This window comes from Borostomias antarcticus (assembly GCF_949987555.1).
Source record: "Borostomias antarcticus genome assembly, chromosome: 18".
Taxonomy (NCBI): Eukaryota; Metazoa; Chordata; class Actinopteri; order Stomiiformes; family Stomiidae; genus Borostomias; species Borostomias antarcticus.
Genome location: NC_140251.1, coordinates 13,218,784 through 13,237,671, shown reverse-complemented (window position 1 = coordinate 13,237,671; position 18,888 = coordinate 13,218,784). Strand labels below are relative to the sequence as shown.

At 46.3% G+C, this 18,888-nt stretch overlaps 1 protein-coding gene across 1 annotated transcript in view; it reads left to right on the top strand.

The window, feature by feature from the left end:
- LOC311320912 (1-phosphatidylinositol 4,5-bisphosphate phosphodiesterase zeta-1-like) overlaps window positions 1-18,888 on the top strand; it is a gene marked incomplete at both ends in the record, with an annotated part of 50,008 nt that overhangs the window by 18,379 nt on the left and 12,741 nt on the right. The window contains 4 exons of the mRNA XM_084452779.1: window positions 13,094-13,355; window positions 14,567-14,768; window positions 15,987-16,131; window positions 16,675-16,827. Of these exons, the coding sequence (XP_084308905.1) occupies window positions 13,094-13,355; window positions 14,567-14,768; window positions 15,987-16,131; window positions 16,675-16,827 (762 nt within the window). The remainder of the gene's footprint in view (window positions 1-13,093; window positions 13,356-14,566; window positions 14,769-15,986; window positions 16,132-16,674; window positions 16,828-18,888) is intronic.

Sequence of the window (18,888 nt, the reverse complement as noted above, 5' to 3'; positions counted from 1 at the left end):
AAGAGCTAGAATGCAGAGTGCCAGACTCAAGAGTTAGCGTTATGATTTGCAGTATGTAATTACGTGTAAATGAATTTAAAGTGCAGCAAGACGCGGGCATGAAAAACATTTTCATTATCTGTCAAATGGATGCTGCTTAGCACTGTGTTGGCTTCAAGGGAAGGGACATAATGGGATAACATGTATTTGTCTTGACAGATGTACATTTTGTGAGTAAAGGCTTGGTCAACCATCAAACAAGAACAGGTTGTTAGCATCACATACTTTTATTACATTTTTCACATCAAAGAGAGAGGCTAATTAATCAGTTAATCAGAAGTTAGAAGACTGCTACCTACGTTACGGTAGGCTAAAAGAGAATGACTGTAGTCTGCTATGGAGGGCCTAGGGCCCAGGCGAAAAGACCAACGCTCGGACAAACTGTGTATAATTGCATTTCTGACTACAATGCAATTACATCTGTGTTTGCAAAATGAGCTCCTTGAATCCTTTTCTAATTTGCAGATCATGACTGCTTAGAAATGCAATTAATAGACTCAATATTTAATTAGTTTCTAGTGATTGACTAGTTCCTCATTGAGAGTGATTTAGACTAGGAAATTTCCCTTCACCTTGGTTCTGCAGAAGTTCTGCAGAAGTTTGTTGACAGTATTTTTTTCTGTAAAGGACGAGTTTGGTATTAGTATTATAAGCCCTGTTATAAGGTTATCTACGATCATATACAACGGTCCTTTATCTAAATTGACAGACTGTGCTCTTCTGAGATGTCCCTGCTCATTGCTAATGGACCATGGACAATGGATCTCTATGGGCAGACTGGATGTCAACATTTTTTGATGGATCGTTGTATATGAACGTAAATCACCTTCTAACAGGGCTTATGATGCTGAATACCAAACTAGTTCTTTAAAGACCTTCACTCATACACACACAGAAGGCCACTTCACTTGTATGAAAAGATGTGCTAAATCAGTTCATGATGAGGACGTCTATAACTTTGGTGCAGTGATGAAATTAGGGTATTTTAGTGAGTGACTTTCCTAAAACAACATCACATTGCTCAGCTGAAAGTGGCGATTGTGTGGCGATGTCAATCTGAGGGGCATACCTCTCTCTATCTCTTGCCCTGCTGACATGCGTGTCAACAATGAAGTTCATTTTCGTTTGGTGAGAGCTATGCGGTGAACAGACCGGGGCTTTGTCTCTGTGTAAACAGATTCTGCCTCGGAAACAGTCTGACCGACATGAGGTGACTGGATTCCTGGAGCTGCCATGTCTGTACATGTGTACCACATCAGCAGATGAAAACAAAATAACCGACTCTTGTTCAACCATATATCAGACTGTGACATCTTGATCAGTATCCAAATGTCATGGCCCTGCCATGAACCCTGTTCCCCCCTGTGTTCTGTGTCTGTCTCTGTGGTGTGTGTGTGTTCTCTGTGTCTCTGTGGTGTGTGTGTGTTCTCTGTGTCTCTGTGGTGTGTGTGTGTGTTCTCTGTGTCTCTGTGTCTCTGTGGTGTGTGTGTGTGTTCTCTGTGTCTCTGTGGTGTGTGTGTGTGTGTTCTCTGTGTCTCTGTGGTGTGTGTGTGTTCTCTGAGGTGTGTGTGTGTTCTCTGTGGTGTGTGTGTGTTCTCTGTGTCTCTGTGGTGTGTGTTCTCTGTGTCTCTGTGGTGTGTGTGTGTTCTCTGTGGTGTGTGTGTGTGTTCTCTGTGGTGTGTGTGTGTTCTATGTGTCTCTGTGGTGTGTGTGTGTTCTCTGTCTCTGTGGTGTGTGTGTGTGTGTTCTCTGTGTCTCTGTGGTGTGTGTGTTCTCTGTGGTGTGTGTTCTCTGTGTCTCTGTGGTGTGTGTGTGTGTGTGTTCTCTGTGGTGTGTGTGTGTTCTCTGTGGTGTGTGTGTGTGTGTGTGTTCTCTGTGGTGTGTGTGTGTTCTCTGTGTCTCTGTGGTGTGTGTGTGTGTGTGTGTTCTCTGTGTCTCTGTGGTGTGTGTGTTCTCTGTGTCTCTGTGGTGTGTGTGTGTGTGTGTGTGTGTGTTCTCTGAGTCTCTGTGGTGTGTGTGTTCTCTGTGTCTCTGTGTCTCTGTGGTGTGTGTGTGTGTTCTCTGTGTCTCTGTGTCTCTGTGGTGTGTGTGTGTGTGTTCTCTGTGTCTCTGTGGTGTGTGTGTGTTCTCTGAGGTGTGTGTGTGTTCTCTGTGGTGTGTGTGTGTTCTCTGTGTCTCTGTGGTGTGTTCTCTGTGTCTCTGTGGTGTGTGTGTGTTCTCTGTGGTGTGTGTGTGTGTTCTCTGTGGTGTGTGTATGTTCTATGTGTCTCTGTGGTGTGTGTGTGTGTTCTCTGTCTCTGTGGTGTGTGTGTGTGTGTGTTCTCTGTGTCTCTGTGGTGTGTGTGTTCTCTGTGGTGTGTGTTCTCTGTGTCTCTGTGGTGTGTGTGTGTGTTCTCTGTGGTGTGTGTGTGTTCTCTGTGGTGTGTGTGTGTGTTCTCTGTGGTGTGTGTGTGTTCTCTGTGTCTCTGTGGTGTGTGTGTGTGTGTGTTCTCTGTGTCTCTGTGGTGTGTGTGTTCTCTGTGTCTCTGTGGTGTGTGTGTGTGTGTGTGTGTTCTCTGTGTCTCTGTGGTGTGTGTGTTCTCTGTGTCTCTGTGTCTCTGTGGTGTGTGTGTGTGTGTGTGTTCTCTGTGTCTCTGTGGTGTGTGTGTTCTCTGTGTCTCTGTGTCTCTGTGGTGTGTGTGTGTTCTCTGTGTCTCTGTGGTGTGTGTGTGTGTTCTCTCTGTCTGTCTCTGTGGGATGCATGGGCATAGAATTTAGGGGGGACGCTGGGGACATGTCCCCATCAATATTCAGAGACTACTGAATTGTCTCCAGCAATAATTTGGTACACAGATGCTTAACAGATCTCCTTCTCTACTAGTCCCGCCTCCCTAGCCCAATATCGCTAATATGATTGGCGTGCGGTTTCTTGCTAACGTGTGAGAGGCTGGCTGTAGTATCTGGTTGAATTTGGTTGCACGACAAAGTTCAGAGCCTCCGTCAACACCACAGTTCTGTGCACATATAAATACGGGAAAATCCTTGCGTCGTGTATTGATTCAACATTGAAAGTGCATTTTATTTTTCAATATGGGACAATCCCGTATTAACGCCAACGACTTGCATACCATTGCAAACATGGCAGGATTTGAGCCATGAAGAGGTTCACTCACCCCTTGATTTGATTTAAGTTAGTAAACAAACCAAACATGTAAGGTTTAGGTAAATTCGTTTTTTTTTTTTACCCTATCAGTTGTTATCAATCTGTATGCAGTAAGTGCACATGTGGGCCAAACGCATGATCATCAGTTCAGGAGGTTAAAGAAGCAGGATCCATCAGGATCATCACATCCGACTGGAGTTCAAATGTATGCTTTTTAAAAAAAAATATATATATAGTGCAAAAAAAATCTGTGTGCGCTCTACGCCCATTCACATTTAATGTCCCTACCAAAGCTCAAATCAAAACTACGCCCTGCCGTGTGTGTGTTCTGTGTGTGTGTCTCTGTGTGTGTGTCTCTGTGTGTGTGTCTCTGTGGTGTGTGTGTGTGTGTGTGTTCTAAGTGTCTGTCTCTATGGTGTGTTCTGTGTCTGTCTCTGTGGTGTGTGTGTGTACTGTGGTGTGTGTGTGTGTTCTCCCTTGGTTCCTGGCTCCCACTACACACGTTTCTTGTTGCCATCAGCACACCTGCCTCCCATCTCCTCATCAGCTGCAGCTTGACAGCCCTCTTTAGGGACAGCTCTCAATCTCACATATCGTCAGGTCATTGCCTTTACTCCAGTGGTAACTACAGTATAGACGACTGTAGGCTTAAAACAGTGTACTTTACCTCCCTGTGATTGCTACTCAGTATTCATTACATTACATTATCATGTAACTGACGCTTTTATCCAAAGCGACTCACAATAATTGCATTTAACGTAGGAAAAGCCAATGTACTACTACTTGCCAGAACTCACAAGTGCATCTCCTTTCTGAAACAAGTGACTAAGAGTATACAGTAATCTAGTGCTGAAGGCAAACTGCAAGTATAGCAAACTAAAAATACAATAGATGCTTAATAGGGTGGATCGTGGCAGAACTTCTTGAAGAGGTGAGTTTCGAGCCTGCGGTGAAAGGATGGGCAGCAATTCTGCTGTCCTGACGTCAGTGGGCCGTTCTGTGTTGATCCCTGGGCCTCTGCCAATCAAGCTCTCCTCTGTCTCAGGAGCATCCTACCTCACGCCTCTGGTCTCAGATCAGCGCAAACCCTCCTGGGCTCTCAAATCTGACCCCGTCTGGGTTGAACCTTCGTCCGCCTCCCTGACTCCACAAATCCCTAGGAACACTCCAAATATTGTAACTTAGATTGTTAGTTACTGTGAAAGTGTGTTCCTGCTCCCAGGGAAGGACTAGAAGGAAGTCCTCGGCTGTTGAGCACCAAACCTCCACCCAGAGCTGGACTTCATTTTTGGGGCTACAAGGAAGGTTTTGCCCAGCAGATCCACAGTCAACAGGCTAAAAGAGGGCAGCATTATGAAGCTGCTCTCCCTCCCTGTGGCTCTGGCCCACTCTATGGGATGCTCTGGGATGCTCTAGTGGGATTCTCTAGTCAATGTACTGTAGTGTATGCTATTCTTGCACTTTGCCTTCAGCACTAGATTATGCTCTTAGTCACTTGTTTTAGAAAGGAGATGCACTTGTGGGTTCTGGCAAAGTAGTAGTACATTATTGTAAGTCGCTTCGGATAAAAGCGCCAGCTACTGTAAATGACTTTAATGTAATGTAATGGCCCAGCACAACTCTAGACCAGCCATCTTCTAGACTGGGATCTTCTAGACTTTCGTCTGCCTCCCTGAGTTTTGGATTTGGATCCAATAAACACTATATAACACAATAAACATTGGTTTTTGTCATGGGTAGATTGCAGCTCAAAAGCATGAGATTGATGTGAGTGAACTGATGGTCTTTACTAGGTCCATAGCAAGCGGATGTGTAATGATTCTGGGCCATATATGGGCCAGAACTAAGCCACAAGGGCCAGATCTGGCCTGTATATGGCACAGATCCGCTTGCTATCTGGGTAGAAGTTTTGTTGATCTGACAGTGCCATGTAACCTCAGTGAACAAATCCGGGGTGACCTTATCAACTGCAACACTGGAATGTGAACGGGTCTCATTTGAATATCCAGGAGATAATTGTGTCCTTTAGGGGAAAAAAACGAATTCCGAAGAACTTTGCTGCACCAGCAACTGGCAAACTTTTGCAAATATGCAAATACACCAATCAAACTCAGTTAGGACAGTTGTTATTTACGGGCCAGTTGGGCGACATAATAACAAGCTGCTCCAGCCCTCCTCCGCCCGCGGTTAACAGGTGTGCTGATTGTTTGGCATAAATAATGACCCTGACAGATGTTGCCAAGCAACCGGTTAATTAGTGGAGCTTCCAGAGCGGAGAGCTAATTATCGCCGGCGCTCTCCAGGGCCGTCTGGTTCTCTGTGGCTCAGAAAGACAGAGTTTGACTCCCAGCGTGTTTAGAGGCACGACGAATGACTTTTATGAACGCTTGCGCAGTTCCCTCCCTGCAAGACGGACACAACCGGGCTGAGATTTGGCTGATATTGCTTTGATCAGTTTTGAAGTGAATTGAGATTTGTTTTTCTTTACTTTTGAGCACTTAGCCCAGCCAGTGACACGGACAGATAAACATCTCACAGTCTCTCCATCCTGTTAGTCTCAATGAACTCCGGTTAGCCTGAAGCTGCTAGCTGGTGTCCCCAGGGACCGAGAGAGGCTGTGGAGGAGATGCATCACACAGACCGTCTGATGCAGCGCGTTCATGTCATCCTACATCCTACTACTACTTATCAGTAGATTTCAATGGAATCGCCATCTTACGTCCTCCCAATGACAAGATGGCTGACTTATCTGTCAGTGTACTGCATGACTGACTGATTGATTGGGTCACCTTTAATCTGCTCACTGTCTTATGTTGGGTTCCATATCATACAGACACAATGATCAAGCTCATATCAGCCACACAACATTCAGTTCTGTCATAGTACACATCTCTTATAGTAGTACACATCTCTTATAGTAGTACACATCTCTTATAGTAGTACACACTAATAGCTACAGTAAGCACATTGCTGAAGTTCCCAGGGGTTTCTAGCGTCCTACTGCATCTCACACAGCTTTTTGACAGCCTTTCAGGCCACATAAGAACAGCTGTGTCTGTGTCACCATCATTCCACCTGGGTAGCCTGAGGGGCAGCGCCAGTGTTATGCGCCGCAGTTCTTCAATATTATACTCACTCACTCTGAAATTGCCTCTCTCTCTCCCTCCTATCTTCTAACCAGGTCCAGTGGATGCCCCACTGTCACCAGCAGACCTCCCGAAGTCCGATAGATACCCCTGTGCCTGCTGTGGATGATGTAGCATGTCCGTAGAATATTCTCTCTCCTATGATGTTTTAGCCTCTCTCACTCTGAAATGTAATTTAATGTAATGTATTGCTTTATAAATGTTCTTAGCCGGTAGACAAACATACTCCTGGAGCGTGCTCGATCGCCTTGTTGAGAGGGGTCAGGGAAGAATTTTTACAGCTCACTTAACTGGCCCCCGGGTGATTACTGTTTTTTTGCTTCCCTCTGGAATATGTAGAGAGTGGGTCGTCTGCCCGTCTCCCTTGTTCTCTGTAAAGCGCATTGTGTTGCCTCTGGGTATGAAATGCGCTATACAAATAAAGCTTTGACTGATTGATTGATATACAATAGTGAATAATAATGGCAATTACTTATGAACCGTTAGAATGGAAATCAACAGCAAACCAGAAGAAAGGAACCCTCCAAATATATTCCCTTAGACTGTTAGTTACTGTAGGTGAGTCTCTGTGAAACTCCCAGGGAAGGGCTGGGAGGAAGGTTTCAGATCCACAGCTGGTGGATTGAGGCTGCTCTCCCCCGCTGTGAAGACCAGCCATCTTCTAGACTGGGATTCCCTTGTGAACCAGCACATCCCTAGACCAGCCATCTTGAGACAGGGCACTGCAGACAACAACACACAGGAGCCACTCGCCTCCAAACTACTCCACAACAACCCCCCTTCCCTTTCCTTCCCTTTCGGGTCTGGCCCGGTCCAGCTGCGCCAGAACCTGATGCTTAGACCGCCCCCCCCTACTCCTCTACGAGTTTGAACTCTTTCCATTTAAAATGGCTGCCCTGACTCAGCTACTGTATGCTGGTTAATATTGCAGGGTGAATTAGCTGGGCGGGTGGAGCCAGGGACCATGTGAACCATGAGAAAAAGCTCAATGGTCCAATTTCCCTCTGTCAGGCGGACGCACGTCCCACACATCACTCCTGGCAGCCAAGAGGGAGGCTAAAAAGACACCAATTACTCTCAAATGGCACGCAAGAGGCCGGGATATGACTGGAATGAAAATGCATCAGTAGACTGCCCTGATGGAAAAAGGGAATGTAATGTCTGAATATCACTGCACATAATCAAGAGCCGATCAGGACTGAAACAGAGGTTCAGAGAAAAGTAGGGCCGATAGTACAGTATGTTCTATATTATAGTACAGTATGCTCTATATTAGGCTGTGTTGTCGGACTGTTTGCAGGATAATTTCAGTTGAATTAGCACTATGCATTTTCTGATGACTCTGCCCGAACAAAAGGTCATCATTTTCCCCCACACTGTTTTATCAAGAGTACTGAACATTCACACTGCACTATAACATTACAGGCGGCACTATAACATTACAGGTGGCACTATAACATTACACATGGCACTATAACATTACAGGCGGCACTATAACACTACAGCAGCTTTAATGAATGAAGGGATTTGCATCAATAAGGTTTTCTCTTGTTTTGAGCTAGGTATCAGTAGTAGATTACACAGTTATTTGGGGCCGGGCAGCCTCAGCTGCCGGAAGCCTCTTGTATTTGAAAAGACCACACATGCCAAAATGGCAGTGGCACACAGACAACGGGGACGTGGCTGATTGTTCTGAGGCAGGTGTGCACAATCAGCCCAGGTAGTCATTAAGCTCTCTAACCCACAGCCTGTGGGCTTCTGGGAACTGCAGTCGACAACTACTGTAGCGGCCACTTTGTGGCACAGGCGGACATTTTGGGCTGTTAGGGCCCCGGGTTGCCACAGTATTCTATCAAAATCCAATCATGTTTTTCATGTAAAACAAAATGTGTGCTTACGTACAGTAGTTGGACTGAACCAATTTCAACCAATAATATGACATCTACCCTCAATCTTCAACTTTCAGCAACACACAGCTAAGATTCATTATTTGGCTAGTTACATAGCAACAGCATTGCATAACTTTGGCTGTTGCCATTACATTAGTAATTTAGCTGAAACCTGTATTCAAAGTGACTTACATAATTGCATTTAACATAGGACGTTAGTGTACTACTATTCACCAGAACTCACAAGTGCATCTCCTTTCTAAACAAGTGACAACCAAGTCATAACCTCAAACCTTGTTCCATCTCCTAACTGTAGCAGTTAACAAGAGAACATATGCCTGCCCCAGCTTGTGTATATATGTGGCCACCTAGACCCTCATATATTTGCCCTTTTTCTCCTTCCTCCTCTTACTCCGCCCGGCCCCGACCTACAGTAGTAGTGACTCGTTAGAAAACGAGTATGAATTTGAAATGACCAACTGGTGCTTATAAAACCGCTACAGTGTCTTCAAAGAATTATCCTGATGATCCAGCAAGTTTCTTCAAGTACTTCTTGGAATACTTTGTTTGGTATGTCTATGTTTTATTCTATCTCGTAGCGACAAAACGGATACAACCTGATAAAAACCCGGATACAACCGGATTTGGAGTAGGCCGGCTCTAGACCGGATCTGGTAGTGAATGGAAATCAGGCTCTGCTCCCCTGAGGAGAGCCTTGTGATGAGAGGTTATGCCGCATATGTGTCCCTGTGTCACCCCCCCCCTGCCTCAAACCCCTGGCCTCCTGGCAGAATATCAAATGTTGCCCACTAGCACTGGTAGTAGTAGTAGTAGTAGGCAGTAGAGAATGCTTATAAACCTGCATCGCTTACTTCACCATCTGGGTGCAATAAAAAAAAGAAGCAATTCATCCAAATTAACTGTGGTCTGGGGATTTCCTGGTCATAAAAAATCTTGAAAACACCCTAAAGAGGTTGTTTAGTCATGCAGTAAGTGATTGCCCATAACGAATGCATCTTAATCATCACCCCTTGGCCAACTGGTAATAAAATCTCCTGGTGTAACCATGAAGTAGAGAGGTACTGTAGGCGAGCTCAGGAAATCCTCTGTCCCACGGTTTGCTTGTCTCCAGTGTCCACCCAACATCAAGCGTGAGCAGGTTGGCGGAATACCAAATGGGATTTTATTGTCAAGGGGAATTAAAACCTGCTTCTCCACTTGTCAGAATATGGACTAATTCAAAGAGGCGAAGCGAAGCCACATCCACTATTCAAACAGGTGAACCATAGATACATTGTTGTAGGCTACATTGTATCACTTCAAAGTCGGGTCAAAAATGTACAAGATATCCACACAATTTCACCACACAATGTGACATGTAGTGAATACTTGTAGTGAGCTGCCATGCTGTCATACAGTATGCAGTATAGGTTACGCACTGCACCATTTTCCAAAGAACACTGGAGAGATGCATGAAAGAGAGAGGCCCTGTTCACTGCATGGGAATTATCTTATCAACCCTGTGTACCCAATGGCCCTGACAGACCCAACTCCGTCCCCTGGCCCTCAACCTCTGCTGATTCAGGCAGGACCAACTCTGCTGGGCTGTGACTGGGCAATAACCAGTGTTGTGCACCATTGGTTCAGAGCAGAGACGACCAATAACATCAGATTCAGACAGAGGGACGCAGTCTGAGCAGTGTGTCGGTTTGAAACAACTTTACTACCAAGTACCCTTTTGATCTTCACAGAATGAACTTGGGCGTCATGCCCCACAGTGAGTCTGACTGTATGATCCAATGGGAGCTTCTCTTCACAGCTGTGAATTCCTGACTCCTAACCAGTGATCAACCCATCATCCACTCATCATCCACTTGATTGATCCAATGACTACAGAATAATATACAACCACTTCACAATTGCTGAATCTCCTCCATAGAGAAAAGTACTGTAACATGCAGGCATGCTGACTAACATCCACCATCATCAATGTATTTTCTTGTGAACACCCCCCTGTTATTATTTGTGTATAGACCACAGGGAAGTACGTAGACTGTGGTGGGCTATGACATAGTTGCAGACAGCATGTGCGGCCCACTAGCTACAGGTGTCTTATCTACCAACAGCCCAGTCACCCCTACAATGCTTCCACCTGAGTCCCTGGCTGCTGAACACCTGTCTCCTCTCCCCTCCTCCCCTCTAATATCATGTCCTCTCCCCTCCTCCCCTCTAATATCATCTCCTCTCCCCTCCTCCCCTCTAATATCATCTCCTCTCCCCTCCTCCCCTCTAATATCATCTCCTCTCCCCTCCTCCCCTCTAATATCATCTCCTCTCCCCTCCTCCCCTCTAATCTCATCTCATCTCCTCTGCCCAGCCTCAGTTGGAAGTATAAAAGCAGCCATGTCTGATACCGGGGGAAGGGACGGTCCACAGGGGGACCTGTGTGTGTTCAGTCCAAGGTTATAATAGTTTTGCTTTTTTCATTAGTTTTTATTTTTATATCGTTTTAACTTTTTGTTTTCAATTTCAGTTTTGTTTTAATTAGTTTTTAAAGCAGGTTGCTAGTTTAGTTTAGTTTTTATTTTTAGAAAATGCTTAGTTTTAGTTTCGTTTTTATTAGTTTCAGTACTGTATATTTATTTATTTTATTTTTTTCTGCACTAGCCTCGTGAGACTGTCCTGATCTCACGAGCTCACGTTGTTCCACTCCGTGCAAAACAAACCATCTGGTGCTCGTCAGGTTGCTGCTGCGCATTATAGATTTCATTCACCCCAAATACTAGGCTTATGTATGAAATTAAAGACATTACAACTAAAGACATTTTCTCCATAATTTTAGTTTTAGTTATTTTATTAAACACACAATAAAGTTTTAGGTATCCTTTTTTTGGTAAAGACTAGTTTTTATTTCAGTTAACTAAAATGTTTTTTCACACCTAGTTTTCGTTTTGGGGCATACAAATGTTTGGTGTGTTCTCAGGTCACGCACAAAAGAGTTGAGCTAACAGGTTTGTCAGGGAGATGAAATTAACCCAATCCGGAACTGTCACACCAGACAGCACATCAGAGACAAAAATACAGGTGTGAGGCCACGCTATCCATCACATGGCCTCAGGTCTTAATCCTCTCATTGGTCCAGTTCCAAATGAGCTATTAAGCTACACGCATCTTTTCTCATTAATTGAGATTAATATTTTTTTTGTACATGGTTCCTGACTAAAGAAAATAACTAAATAAAATAAAATAAATGTGTCACACTTGACTGAGAGTGAGGGAAACTGGCTGCACTATTATGACATCATCAAAAACAGAGCCCTATCTGTTTCATGCATGACATCAGGACTATAAAGTTCTATTACATCACAAGTCTCAAGGGTGATGACTAACATTCTTTTTCGCCAGAAGTCGTACCACTGAACCTGTCGATGTGGTCCATTCTACTGAAGTGTAGAGGCAATGCAAATCAATATCTAAGGTAGGTTGGTTGTTAACATACCACACCTCGTGTTTGAAACAAGTAATTGATTCTAATATAACCACCAACTAGGCAGATTATTCTCTTTACTGAACATTTCCATTTTAATAGATTGCTAGTTCATTATTTATAAGTAGGTAAAACTGTATTCATATTTTACACCACAATCACAAAGGAACTGCACAGAAACACACACAACATTGAGTATAACATGTTAATCACATGAGTGTCAGTGTTTAGTGTTACAGCACTGAGGTAATGTTATCATCAGGGGGCTAGCACAACAGTGCACTGTTACAACATGGAGTTAGGCAAGGCATGCTTGAAATCTATAGGCTTGTGGAACAGAGAGAAGAGAGAGAGAGAGAGGGGGTAGAGAGGAAGAGAGGGAGGGAGGCGGAGAGAGCGAAAGAGGAGAGAGGGAGAGAAAGGAAATGGAAAGCGAGAGAGGTGATAGAGAAGAGAGAGGTATAGAGAGGAGATAGAGGAGAGAGAGGAAGAGAGGAGAGAGGAAGAGAGGAGAGAGAGGAGAGAGGGAGAGAGGGAGAGAGGAAGAGACGAGAGAGAGGAAGAGAGGAAGAGAGGAGAGAGAGGAGAGAGAGGAAGAGAGGAGAGATGAAGAGGGGAGAGAGAGGAAGAGAGGAGAGAGGAAGAGAGGAGGAGAGATGAAGAGAGGAGAGAGAGGAAGAGAGAGGAAGGGAGGAGAGATGAAGAGGGGAGAGAGAGGAAGAGAGGAGAGAGGAAGAGAGGAGGAGAGGAGAGAGAGGAAGAGAGGAGAGAGAGGAGGAGAGGAGAGAGAGGAAGAGGGGAGAGAGAGGAAGGGAGGAGAGATGAAGAGGGGGGAGAGAGGAAGAGAGGAAGAGAGGAGAGAGAGGAGGAGAGGAGAGAGAGGAAGAGAGGAGAGAGAGGAAGAGTGGAGAGAGAGGAGAGGAAGAGAGGAGAGAGAGTGAGAGAGGGAATAGAGAGGAGTGAGAGGATCAGGAGGGAGTGTTCCTGCTCTAGGCCTCCTTTTCTTCCTCTCCTCTAAGCAGGAGGGAGGAGGAGAAACAGCACGTTAGCGCCCAGCGCTGGTCTGCACTCTGAAGGCTGGGAGGCCCTGGATATTACTGTATTTAGAAAACTACATGCATTGGAATAAAACATAATTCCAGGTGATTTGGGTTCACAATTGATAGAAATAATAATAATAATAATAATAATAATAATAGCACTATCGATAATAATACTACTACTGATAATAATAAAATACAATAGTAGTACAATAATATTCCATCTTGTCATTCAGGAAAAGGGCACTCAGGGTCTCCCTACTGCAGACACAATAGTATGTGATCTGCAGTCCAGAGCCCCGCTGCGAGGGTGGATGGTTATGTAACGCGTGCCCGTCCCACATGTTCAGGACCCTGACGGGGGTCTGTTCCAGGTCAGGGGAATCCAGAGGGTGAAGTATCAGGGGGGGAAGATGAAGAAGAACAAGGGCCCCTCCTCCTCCTCCTCCAGGAGGTGTGATATTCAGCACCTCTACCAGCGCTACGCCTCGGGCCCGGAGCCCCTGCCGGCCGCCGGCCTGCTCAGCTTCCTCCACGGGGAGCAGGCGGAGGCCACGGCCGACCTGAGCACAGCAGAGAACCTGGTTGACAGATATGAGATTCAAGAGGCCGGTGAGTACAGGACAGGCCCCTGCGGCTTCCTCTTTATTATGGCCCCCGGCACACACATACACACACATACACACACATACACACATACACACACTGATCTATGAGCGCTGGTGCTGCTGAATTTTGTATTTTAGTTAATTTTTACTGTGTAAAAAGAGGGAGAATGGGAGTGGAAGGAGGGAGGGAGAGGGGAGGAGAAGGAGGGAGGGAGAGGGGAAGGAGAGGGGGAGGGGAGGAGAAGGAGGGAGGGAGAGGGGAAGGAGAGGGGGAGGGGAGGAGAAGGAGGGAGGGAGGGAGAGGGGAGGGAGTATTTGCTGCACTGAAAGGAACTGTGAATGAAGTGCCTCTACTCGTCTATTACACGTTAAGCTGTGATACTGGGTTGCTGATTAAGGGGCTGATCTGTTTCTTATCTTATGAGGGGGGCTGATCTGTTTCTTATCTTATTGAGGGGCTGATCTGTTTCTTATCTTATTAAGGAGCTGATCTGTTTCTTATCTTATTAAGGAGCTGATCTGTTTCTTATCTTATTAAGGGGCTGATCTGTTTCTTATCTTATTAAGGGGCTGATCTGTTTCTTATCTTATTAAGGGGCTGATCTGTTTCTTATCTTATGAGGGAGGCTGATCTGTTTCTTATCTTATTAAGGGGCTGATCTGTTTCTTATCTTATTAAGGAGCTGATCTGTTTTGCTGTGAACTTGAAATTTAATCACCCGCACAAGTTAAATCCAGCCCATTCACATCAACTGGTTTCAGATTTGAACTGACAAGAGTTTCAGGGCAGCTATTTCCTGGTATAAACTCTGTCTGTAGACAGAACAAGAAAAGAACTCCAACGCAGTGACAGTGTTCTGCTGAAGGCCCACAGGCATCAGTTTGAAATGACAGACAGGAAGTTAACGCATATCAGAGGACTGCTAGTTGATGCCTCGGACTCAGTGCGCTGCCACTAGACCATCACACACAATAAGCAGAGCTCGCCAAGATGGAGCTCTAGAACTATGGCAGCTGCGCTTCTCAAACGTTTTATTACAAATGGAAGATTTGGAGCTCAAGCTCATTTTTCACACGCTGCGTCTAATCATTCTTCACAGCTTAATACATTGCATGTTTACCCCGGTCTTTAGTGGGACAGTCATACTTTGCAGATCATACAATGTACTGTACTACTGTTTCAGCTAAACCCATGTAACCATCTCCCTTTGGCAGCCTGGGCGAATAAGACCATGACATTCGAGGGCTTCCTCAGGTACATGGAGTCTAAAGACTGTTGTGTGTTTGACCCGTCACACCGGAGCGTGTACCAGGACATGACACGGCCACTCTGCCACTACTTCATCTCCTCCTCTCACAACACCTACCTGACAGGAGACCAGCTGGTGGGAAAGAGTCACCTGGATGCCTACATCAGGTAATCAATCAATCAATCAAAGCTTTATTTGTATAGTGCATTTCATACCCAGAGGCAACACAATGCGCTTTACAGAGAACAAGGGAGGTGGGCATACCACCCACTCTCTACATATTCCAGTAATACACACTACTGGTGTGTACAGTATATAAGCGATGGATCTAGGTAGGGAGAGAGATATACACCTGTATGTGGCAGGGTAAGAGATATCAGGGTGAGAGATATCAGGGCGAGAGATATCAGTAATAAGATATATCAGGCTAAGATATATCAGGGTAAAGAGATCAGGGTGAGAGATAGCAGGATGAAAGATAGCAGGGATGAGAGATATCAGAAGAGATACCAGCATGAGTTATTATATAATATGAGAGATTTGAGGGAGGGAGAGGGGGAGGGGAGGGGAAGGAGGGAGGGAGAGGGGGAGGGAGAGGGGAGGAGAAGGAAGGAGGGAGGGAGAGGGGGAGGGGAGGGGAAGGAGGGAGGGAGAATGGGAGTGGTAGGAGGGAGGGAGAGGGGAGGAGAAGGAGGGAGGGAGAGGGGGAGGGGAGGAGAAGGAGGGAGGGAGAGGGAGTATCTGCTGCACTGACAGGAACTGTGCTGAGATGAGAATAATTTTGTATTGACTGCAAGGAGATGATGAAAGAGGAATATTTTTTGTTGCTGGTGTTGCTTTTCTGTTGACATACTGTACATTTTAGTTGGATGACGCAAGGCCATCATTGAATTTGTGGCTTTGTATTGTTCTTATGCTGTAATCCCAACCTAATTTTCACACTGGGTCTTCGAAATCCACTATAGAAATCCACCAGACAAACAGTGTCATTGTTCACCGAAAATTGGAATTTGCCTCTCACAAGGACTCTGACTGGTAGAAGGTCTTTGTCCGTTCCTCCCAAACATCCTTTCAGCAACTACACAGCACTGTTTCTCCCCAAAGCTTATTACAATATGAAGCATTCAATGCATGCCCGCGTGTGTGTATGTGTGTGTGTGTGTGCGTGCGGGTGGGTGTGTGCGTTCTTGTGTCTGTCTCTCCGTGTCTCTCTGTATACTTACAGTATGTGTTTGTATATGCGTGCGTGTGTGTGTGTGTGTGTGTGTGTGTGTGTGTGCGTGCAGGTGGGTTTGTGCGTTCTTGTGTCTGTCTCTCCGTGTCTCTCTGTATACTTACAGTATGTGTTTGTTTATGCGTGTGTGTGTGTGTGTGTGTTCCTGCAGCGCGCTGATGAAAGGCTGCCGCTGTTTGGAGATTGACTGCTGGGATGGCCCCGACGCCGAGCCCATCGTCTACCACGGCTACACCCTGACCACCAAGATCCTCTTTAGAGATGTCATCGCCACCATCGAGCAACACGCCTTCCAGGTCCAGGACCACCGCACAGGAGCTACACGCCAGAGCAGAGAGAGAGAGAGAGAGAGAGAAAGACAGAAAGAAAGAGAGAGAAAGACAGAAAGAAAGAGAGAGAGAAAGAGACAGGCGGAGAGAGAAAGAGAAAGACAGACAGAGAGAGACAGAGAGAGAGACAGAGAGAGAGAGAGAGAGAGAGAAAGAGAGAGAGAGAGAAAGAGACAGGCGGAGAGAGAAAGAGAAAGACAGACAGAGAGAGAGAGAGAGACAGAGAGAGAGAAAGAGAGAGAGAGAGAAAGAGAGCAGTGCATCCAGTGTTGCTTCCTGTCTCTGTCTATCTCATTCTGTTCTGGAATCCTGCTGCGTTCCATTCAATTCTAATTAAAGGCATTTGTAGTAGCAATATTCTGCACCACAGGGGCTCTTTGATGCAGAAAGCTTAGGACTTTCAATGTGTTGTGTTGGGCCCCCCCACATTCAGACAGAACACGTTCCCTTGGCAAACCACTTCTCAGCGACTTTAGTAAATGTTGCCTGCCCTGGTTCTTGTGTTTCTAGGTGTCTCCCTACCCTGTGATTCTGTCGCTGGAGAACCACTGCACCCCTGGGCAGCAGGAAGTCATGGCCCAGTACCTCACCTCCATCCTGGGGGGAAAACTGCTGAGTGCCAGCCTGGAGCTCAGTAGCTCTGGAGAACTGCCCAGCCCAGATGTAAGTGACAGTCGGCCTTTAATGTCATTTAGAGACAAGCTGACATTTGATACAATTTCTACTTATGTCTTAATGAGGTTAAACCTGCCTGAATTCCTGAGTTTAAATCTGAAATGAAAGTCTCGCTGTGCTGGTGAAGTATACGGGAGTAACTGACAGACTAAAATATATCTGTTATTTTCAGCTTTACTCAACCATATCGAAACCATATCTGACTTTAATAAGATTATAATCCTCACAAGGCTGTGCAGTCTGGGATCCACCCTCAAAATCATCTATGCCTTCCTGCCTGTTTGTCTGTGTGTCTGTGTGTCTGTGTGTCTGTGTGTCTGTCTGTCTGTCTGTCTGTCTGTCTGTCTGTCTGTCTGTCTGTCTGTCTGTCTGTCTGCCAGTCTGTCTGTCTGTCTGTCTGTCTGTCTGTCTGTCTGTCTGTGTGGCTACCTGTCTGTCTGTCTATCTGTCTGCTTGCCTGCCTGCCTTTCTGCCTGCCTGTCTGTCTATCCATCTGTCTGTCTGTCTGTCTTCCTGCCTGCATAACACGGCCTCTTGTGTGTTGGTAGAATGAATGTATTGGGCCTCTCTGGGTTTTCTCCCATGCTGAATGAATTCTATTGTGGTGGAACTGAGAGGGCCCATGTGATTATCTTCCACACATCCATGTTTCATCTTCATGGCTCACGAGGCGCTGGGAGCGAAGGCATAGATACATCTTGGCACCCAACCTCTCCAACTACTTACACATTCAATCAGTTTTCATGAGGATCTGTCACATAGTGACATCCAATCATGTAAAGAGAGCTGCCGCCCAGGGCTGAGTTTCCCAGAGGCATCGTAGCGCTACGTTCATCGTAGCGCTATGATGAACGCCATAGCTTACGATGAACGTAGCGCTACGATGCCTCTGGGAAACTCAGCCCAGTATTGTCCCTTGATTCTGCTCAAGGCCGGCGAGGGCACAGTGAGGATGACCAGCATTCCTGTGGTCAGTAGAGTAACTGTAATCACAGTACAATGCCATCATTAGGAACTATGGACTGTAATTTAGTTCAGTTGGAAGTATCTGCTATTCTGTACCATTCCTTCCCAGTGTATATTCATTTATCCTTTCATGTTATTATTGCTATCTTCTGTTAGGGGCCACACATGCAATAAATCGGTGCTGAATTAGAAGCCTGCATCAAATCTTCCCGTAGTACTGTGTATATCATCTTGTTTAATGGCACCAGAGATGAGAGAGGGAGGTCAAAAGCAGTCCTGTAGGAGCCACAAGGAAGTGCAGGGGGGTGATTATCAGAGCGACAGGGCGCTGGAGAGGAATCCTATGGATCTGATAAAGGCTGGATGCAGCAGGAGGTCTTTATTTCCAGGGTGTCCCTGACTGTGGAGCTGCTGCTGGCTGCCCCAGACCAGATCTGACCCCAGACCAGACCAGACCAGACCTGACCCCAGACCAGACCCCAGACCAGACCCCAGACCAGACCCCAGACCAGACCCCAGACCAGACCCCAGACCAGACCCGACCCGACCCGACCCCAGACCCGACCCGACCCGACCCGACCCGACCCGACCCGACCCGACTAGACTAGACTAGACTAGACTAGACTAGACCAGACCAGACCAGACCAGACTAGACTAGACTAGACTAGACTAGACCAGATCAGACCAGACCCCAGACCAGACCAGACCAGACCAGACCAGACTAGACCAGACCAGACTAGACTAGACTAGACTAGACCAGACCACAGACCAGACCCCAGACCCCAGACCAGACCAGACCCCAGACCAGACCAGACCAGACCAGACCAGACCAGACCAGACCAGACCAGACCAGACCTGACCCCAGACCAGACCAGACCAGACCAGACCAGACCAGACCATGCCCCTTCAGGTCTTAGTGTGCTGCCGCTCGTCGCCACTGATGCAGAGAGATCGCAGCACGAGGGCTAACGTCGGTCGGCGGCGCTTTGAAATGTGGCGAGAGATTTGGCATCCTGGGACGCCATCTTGGTTTTTTTGTCTGCCATCCGCTGGCAGAACAGATCACAGGCTCGCTCAGTGGGG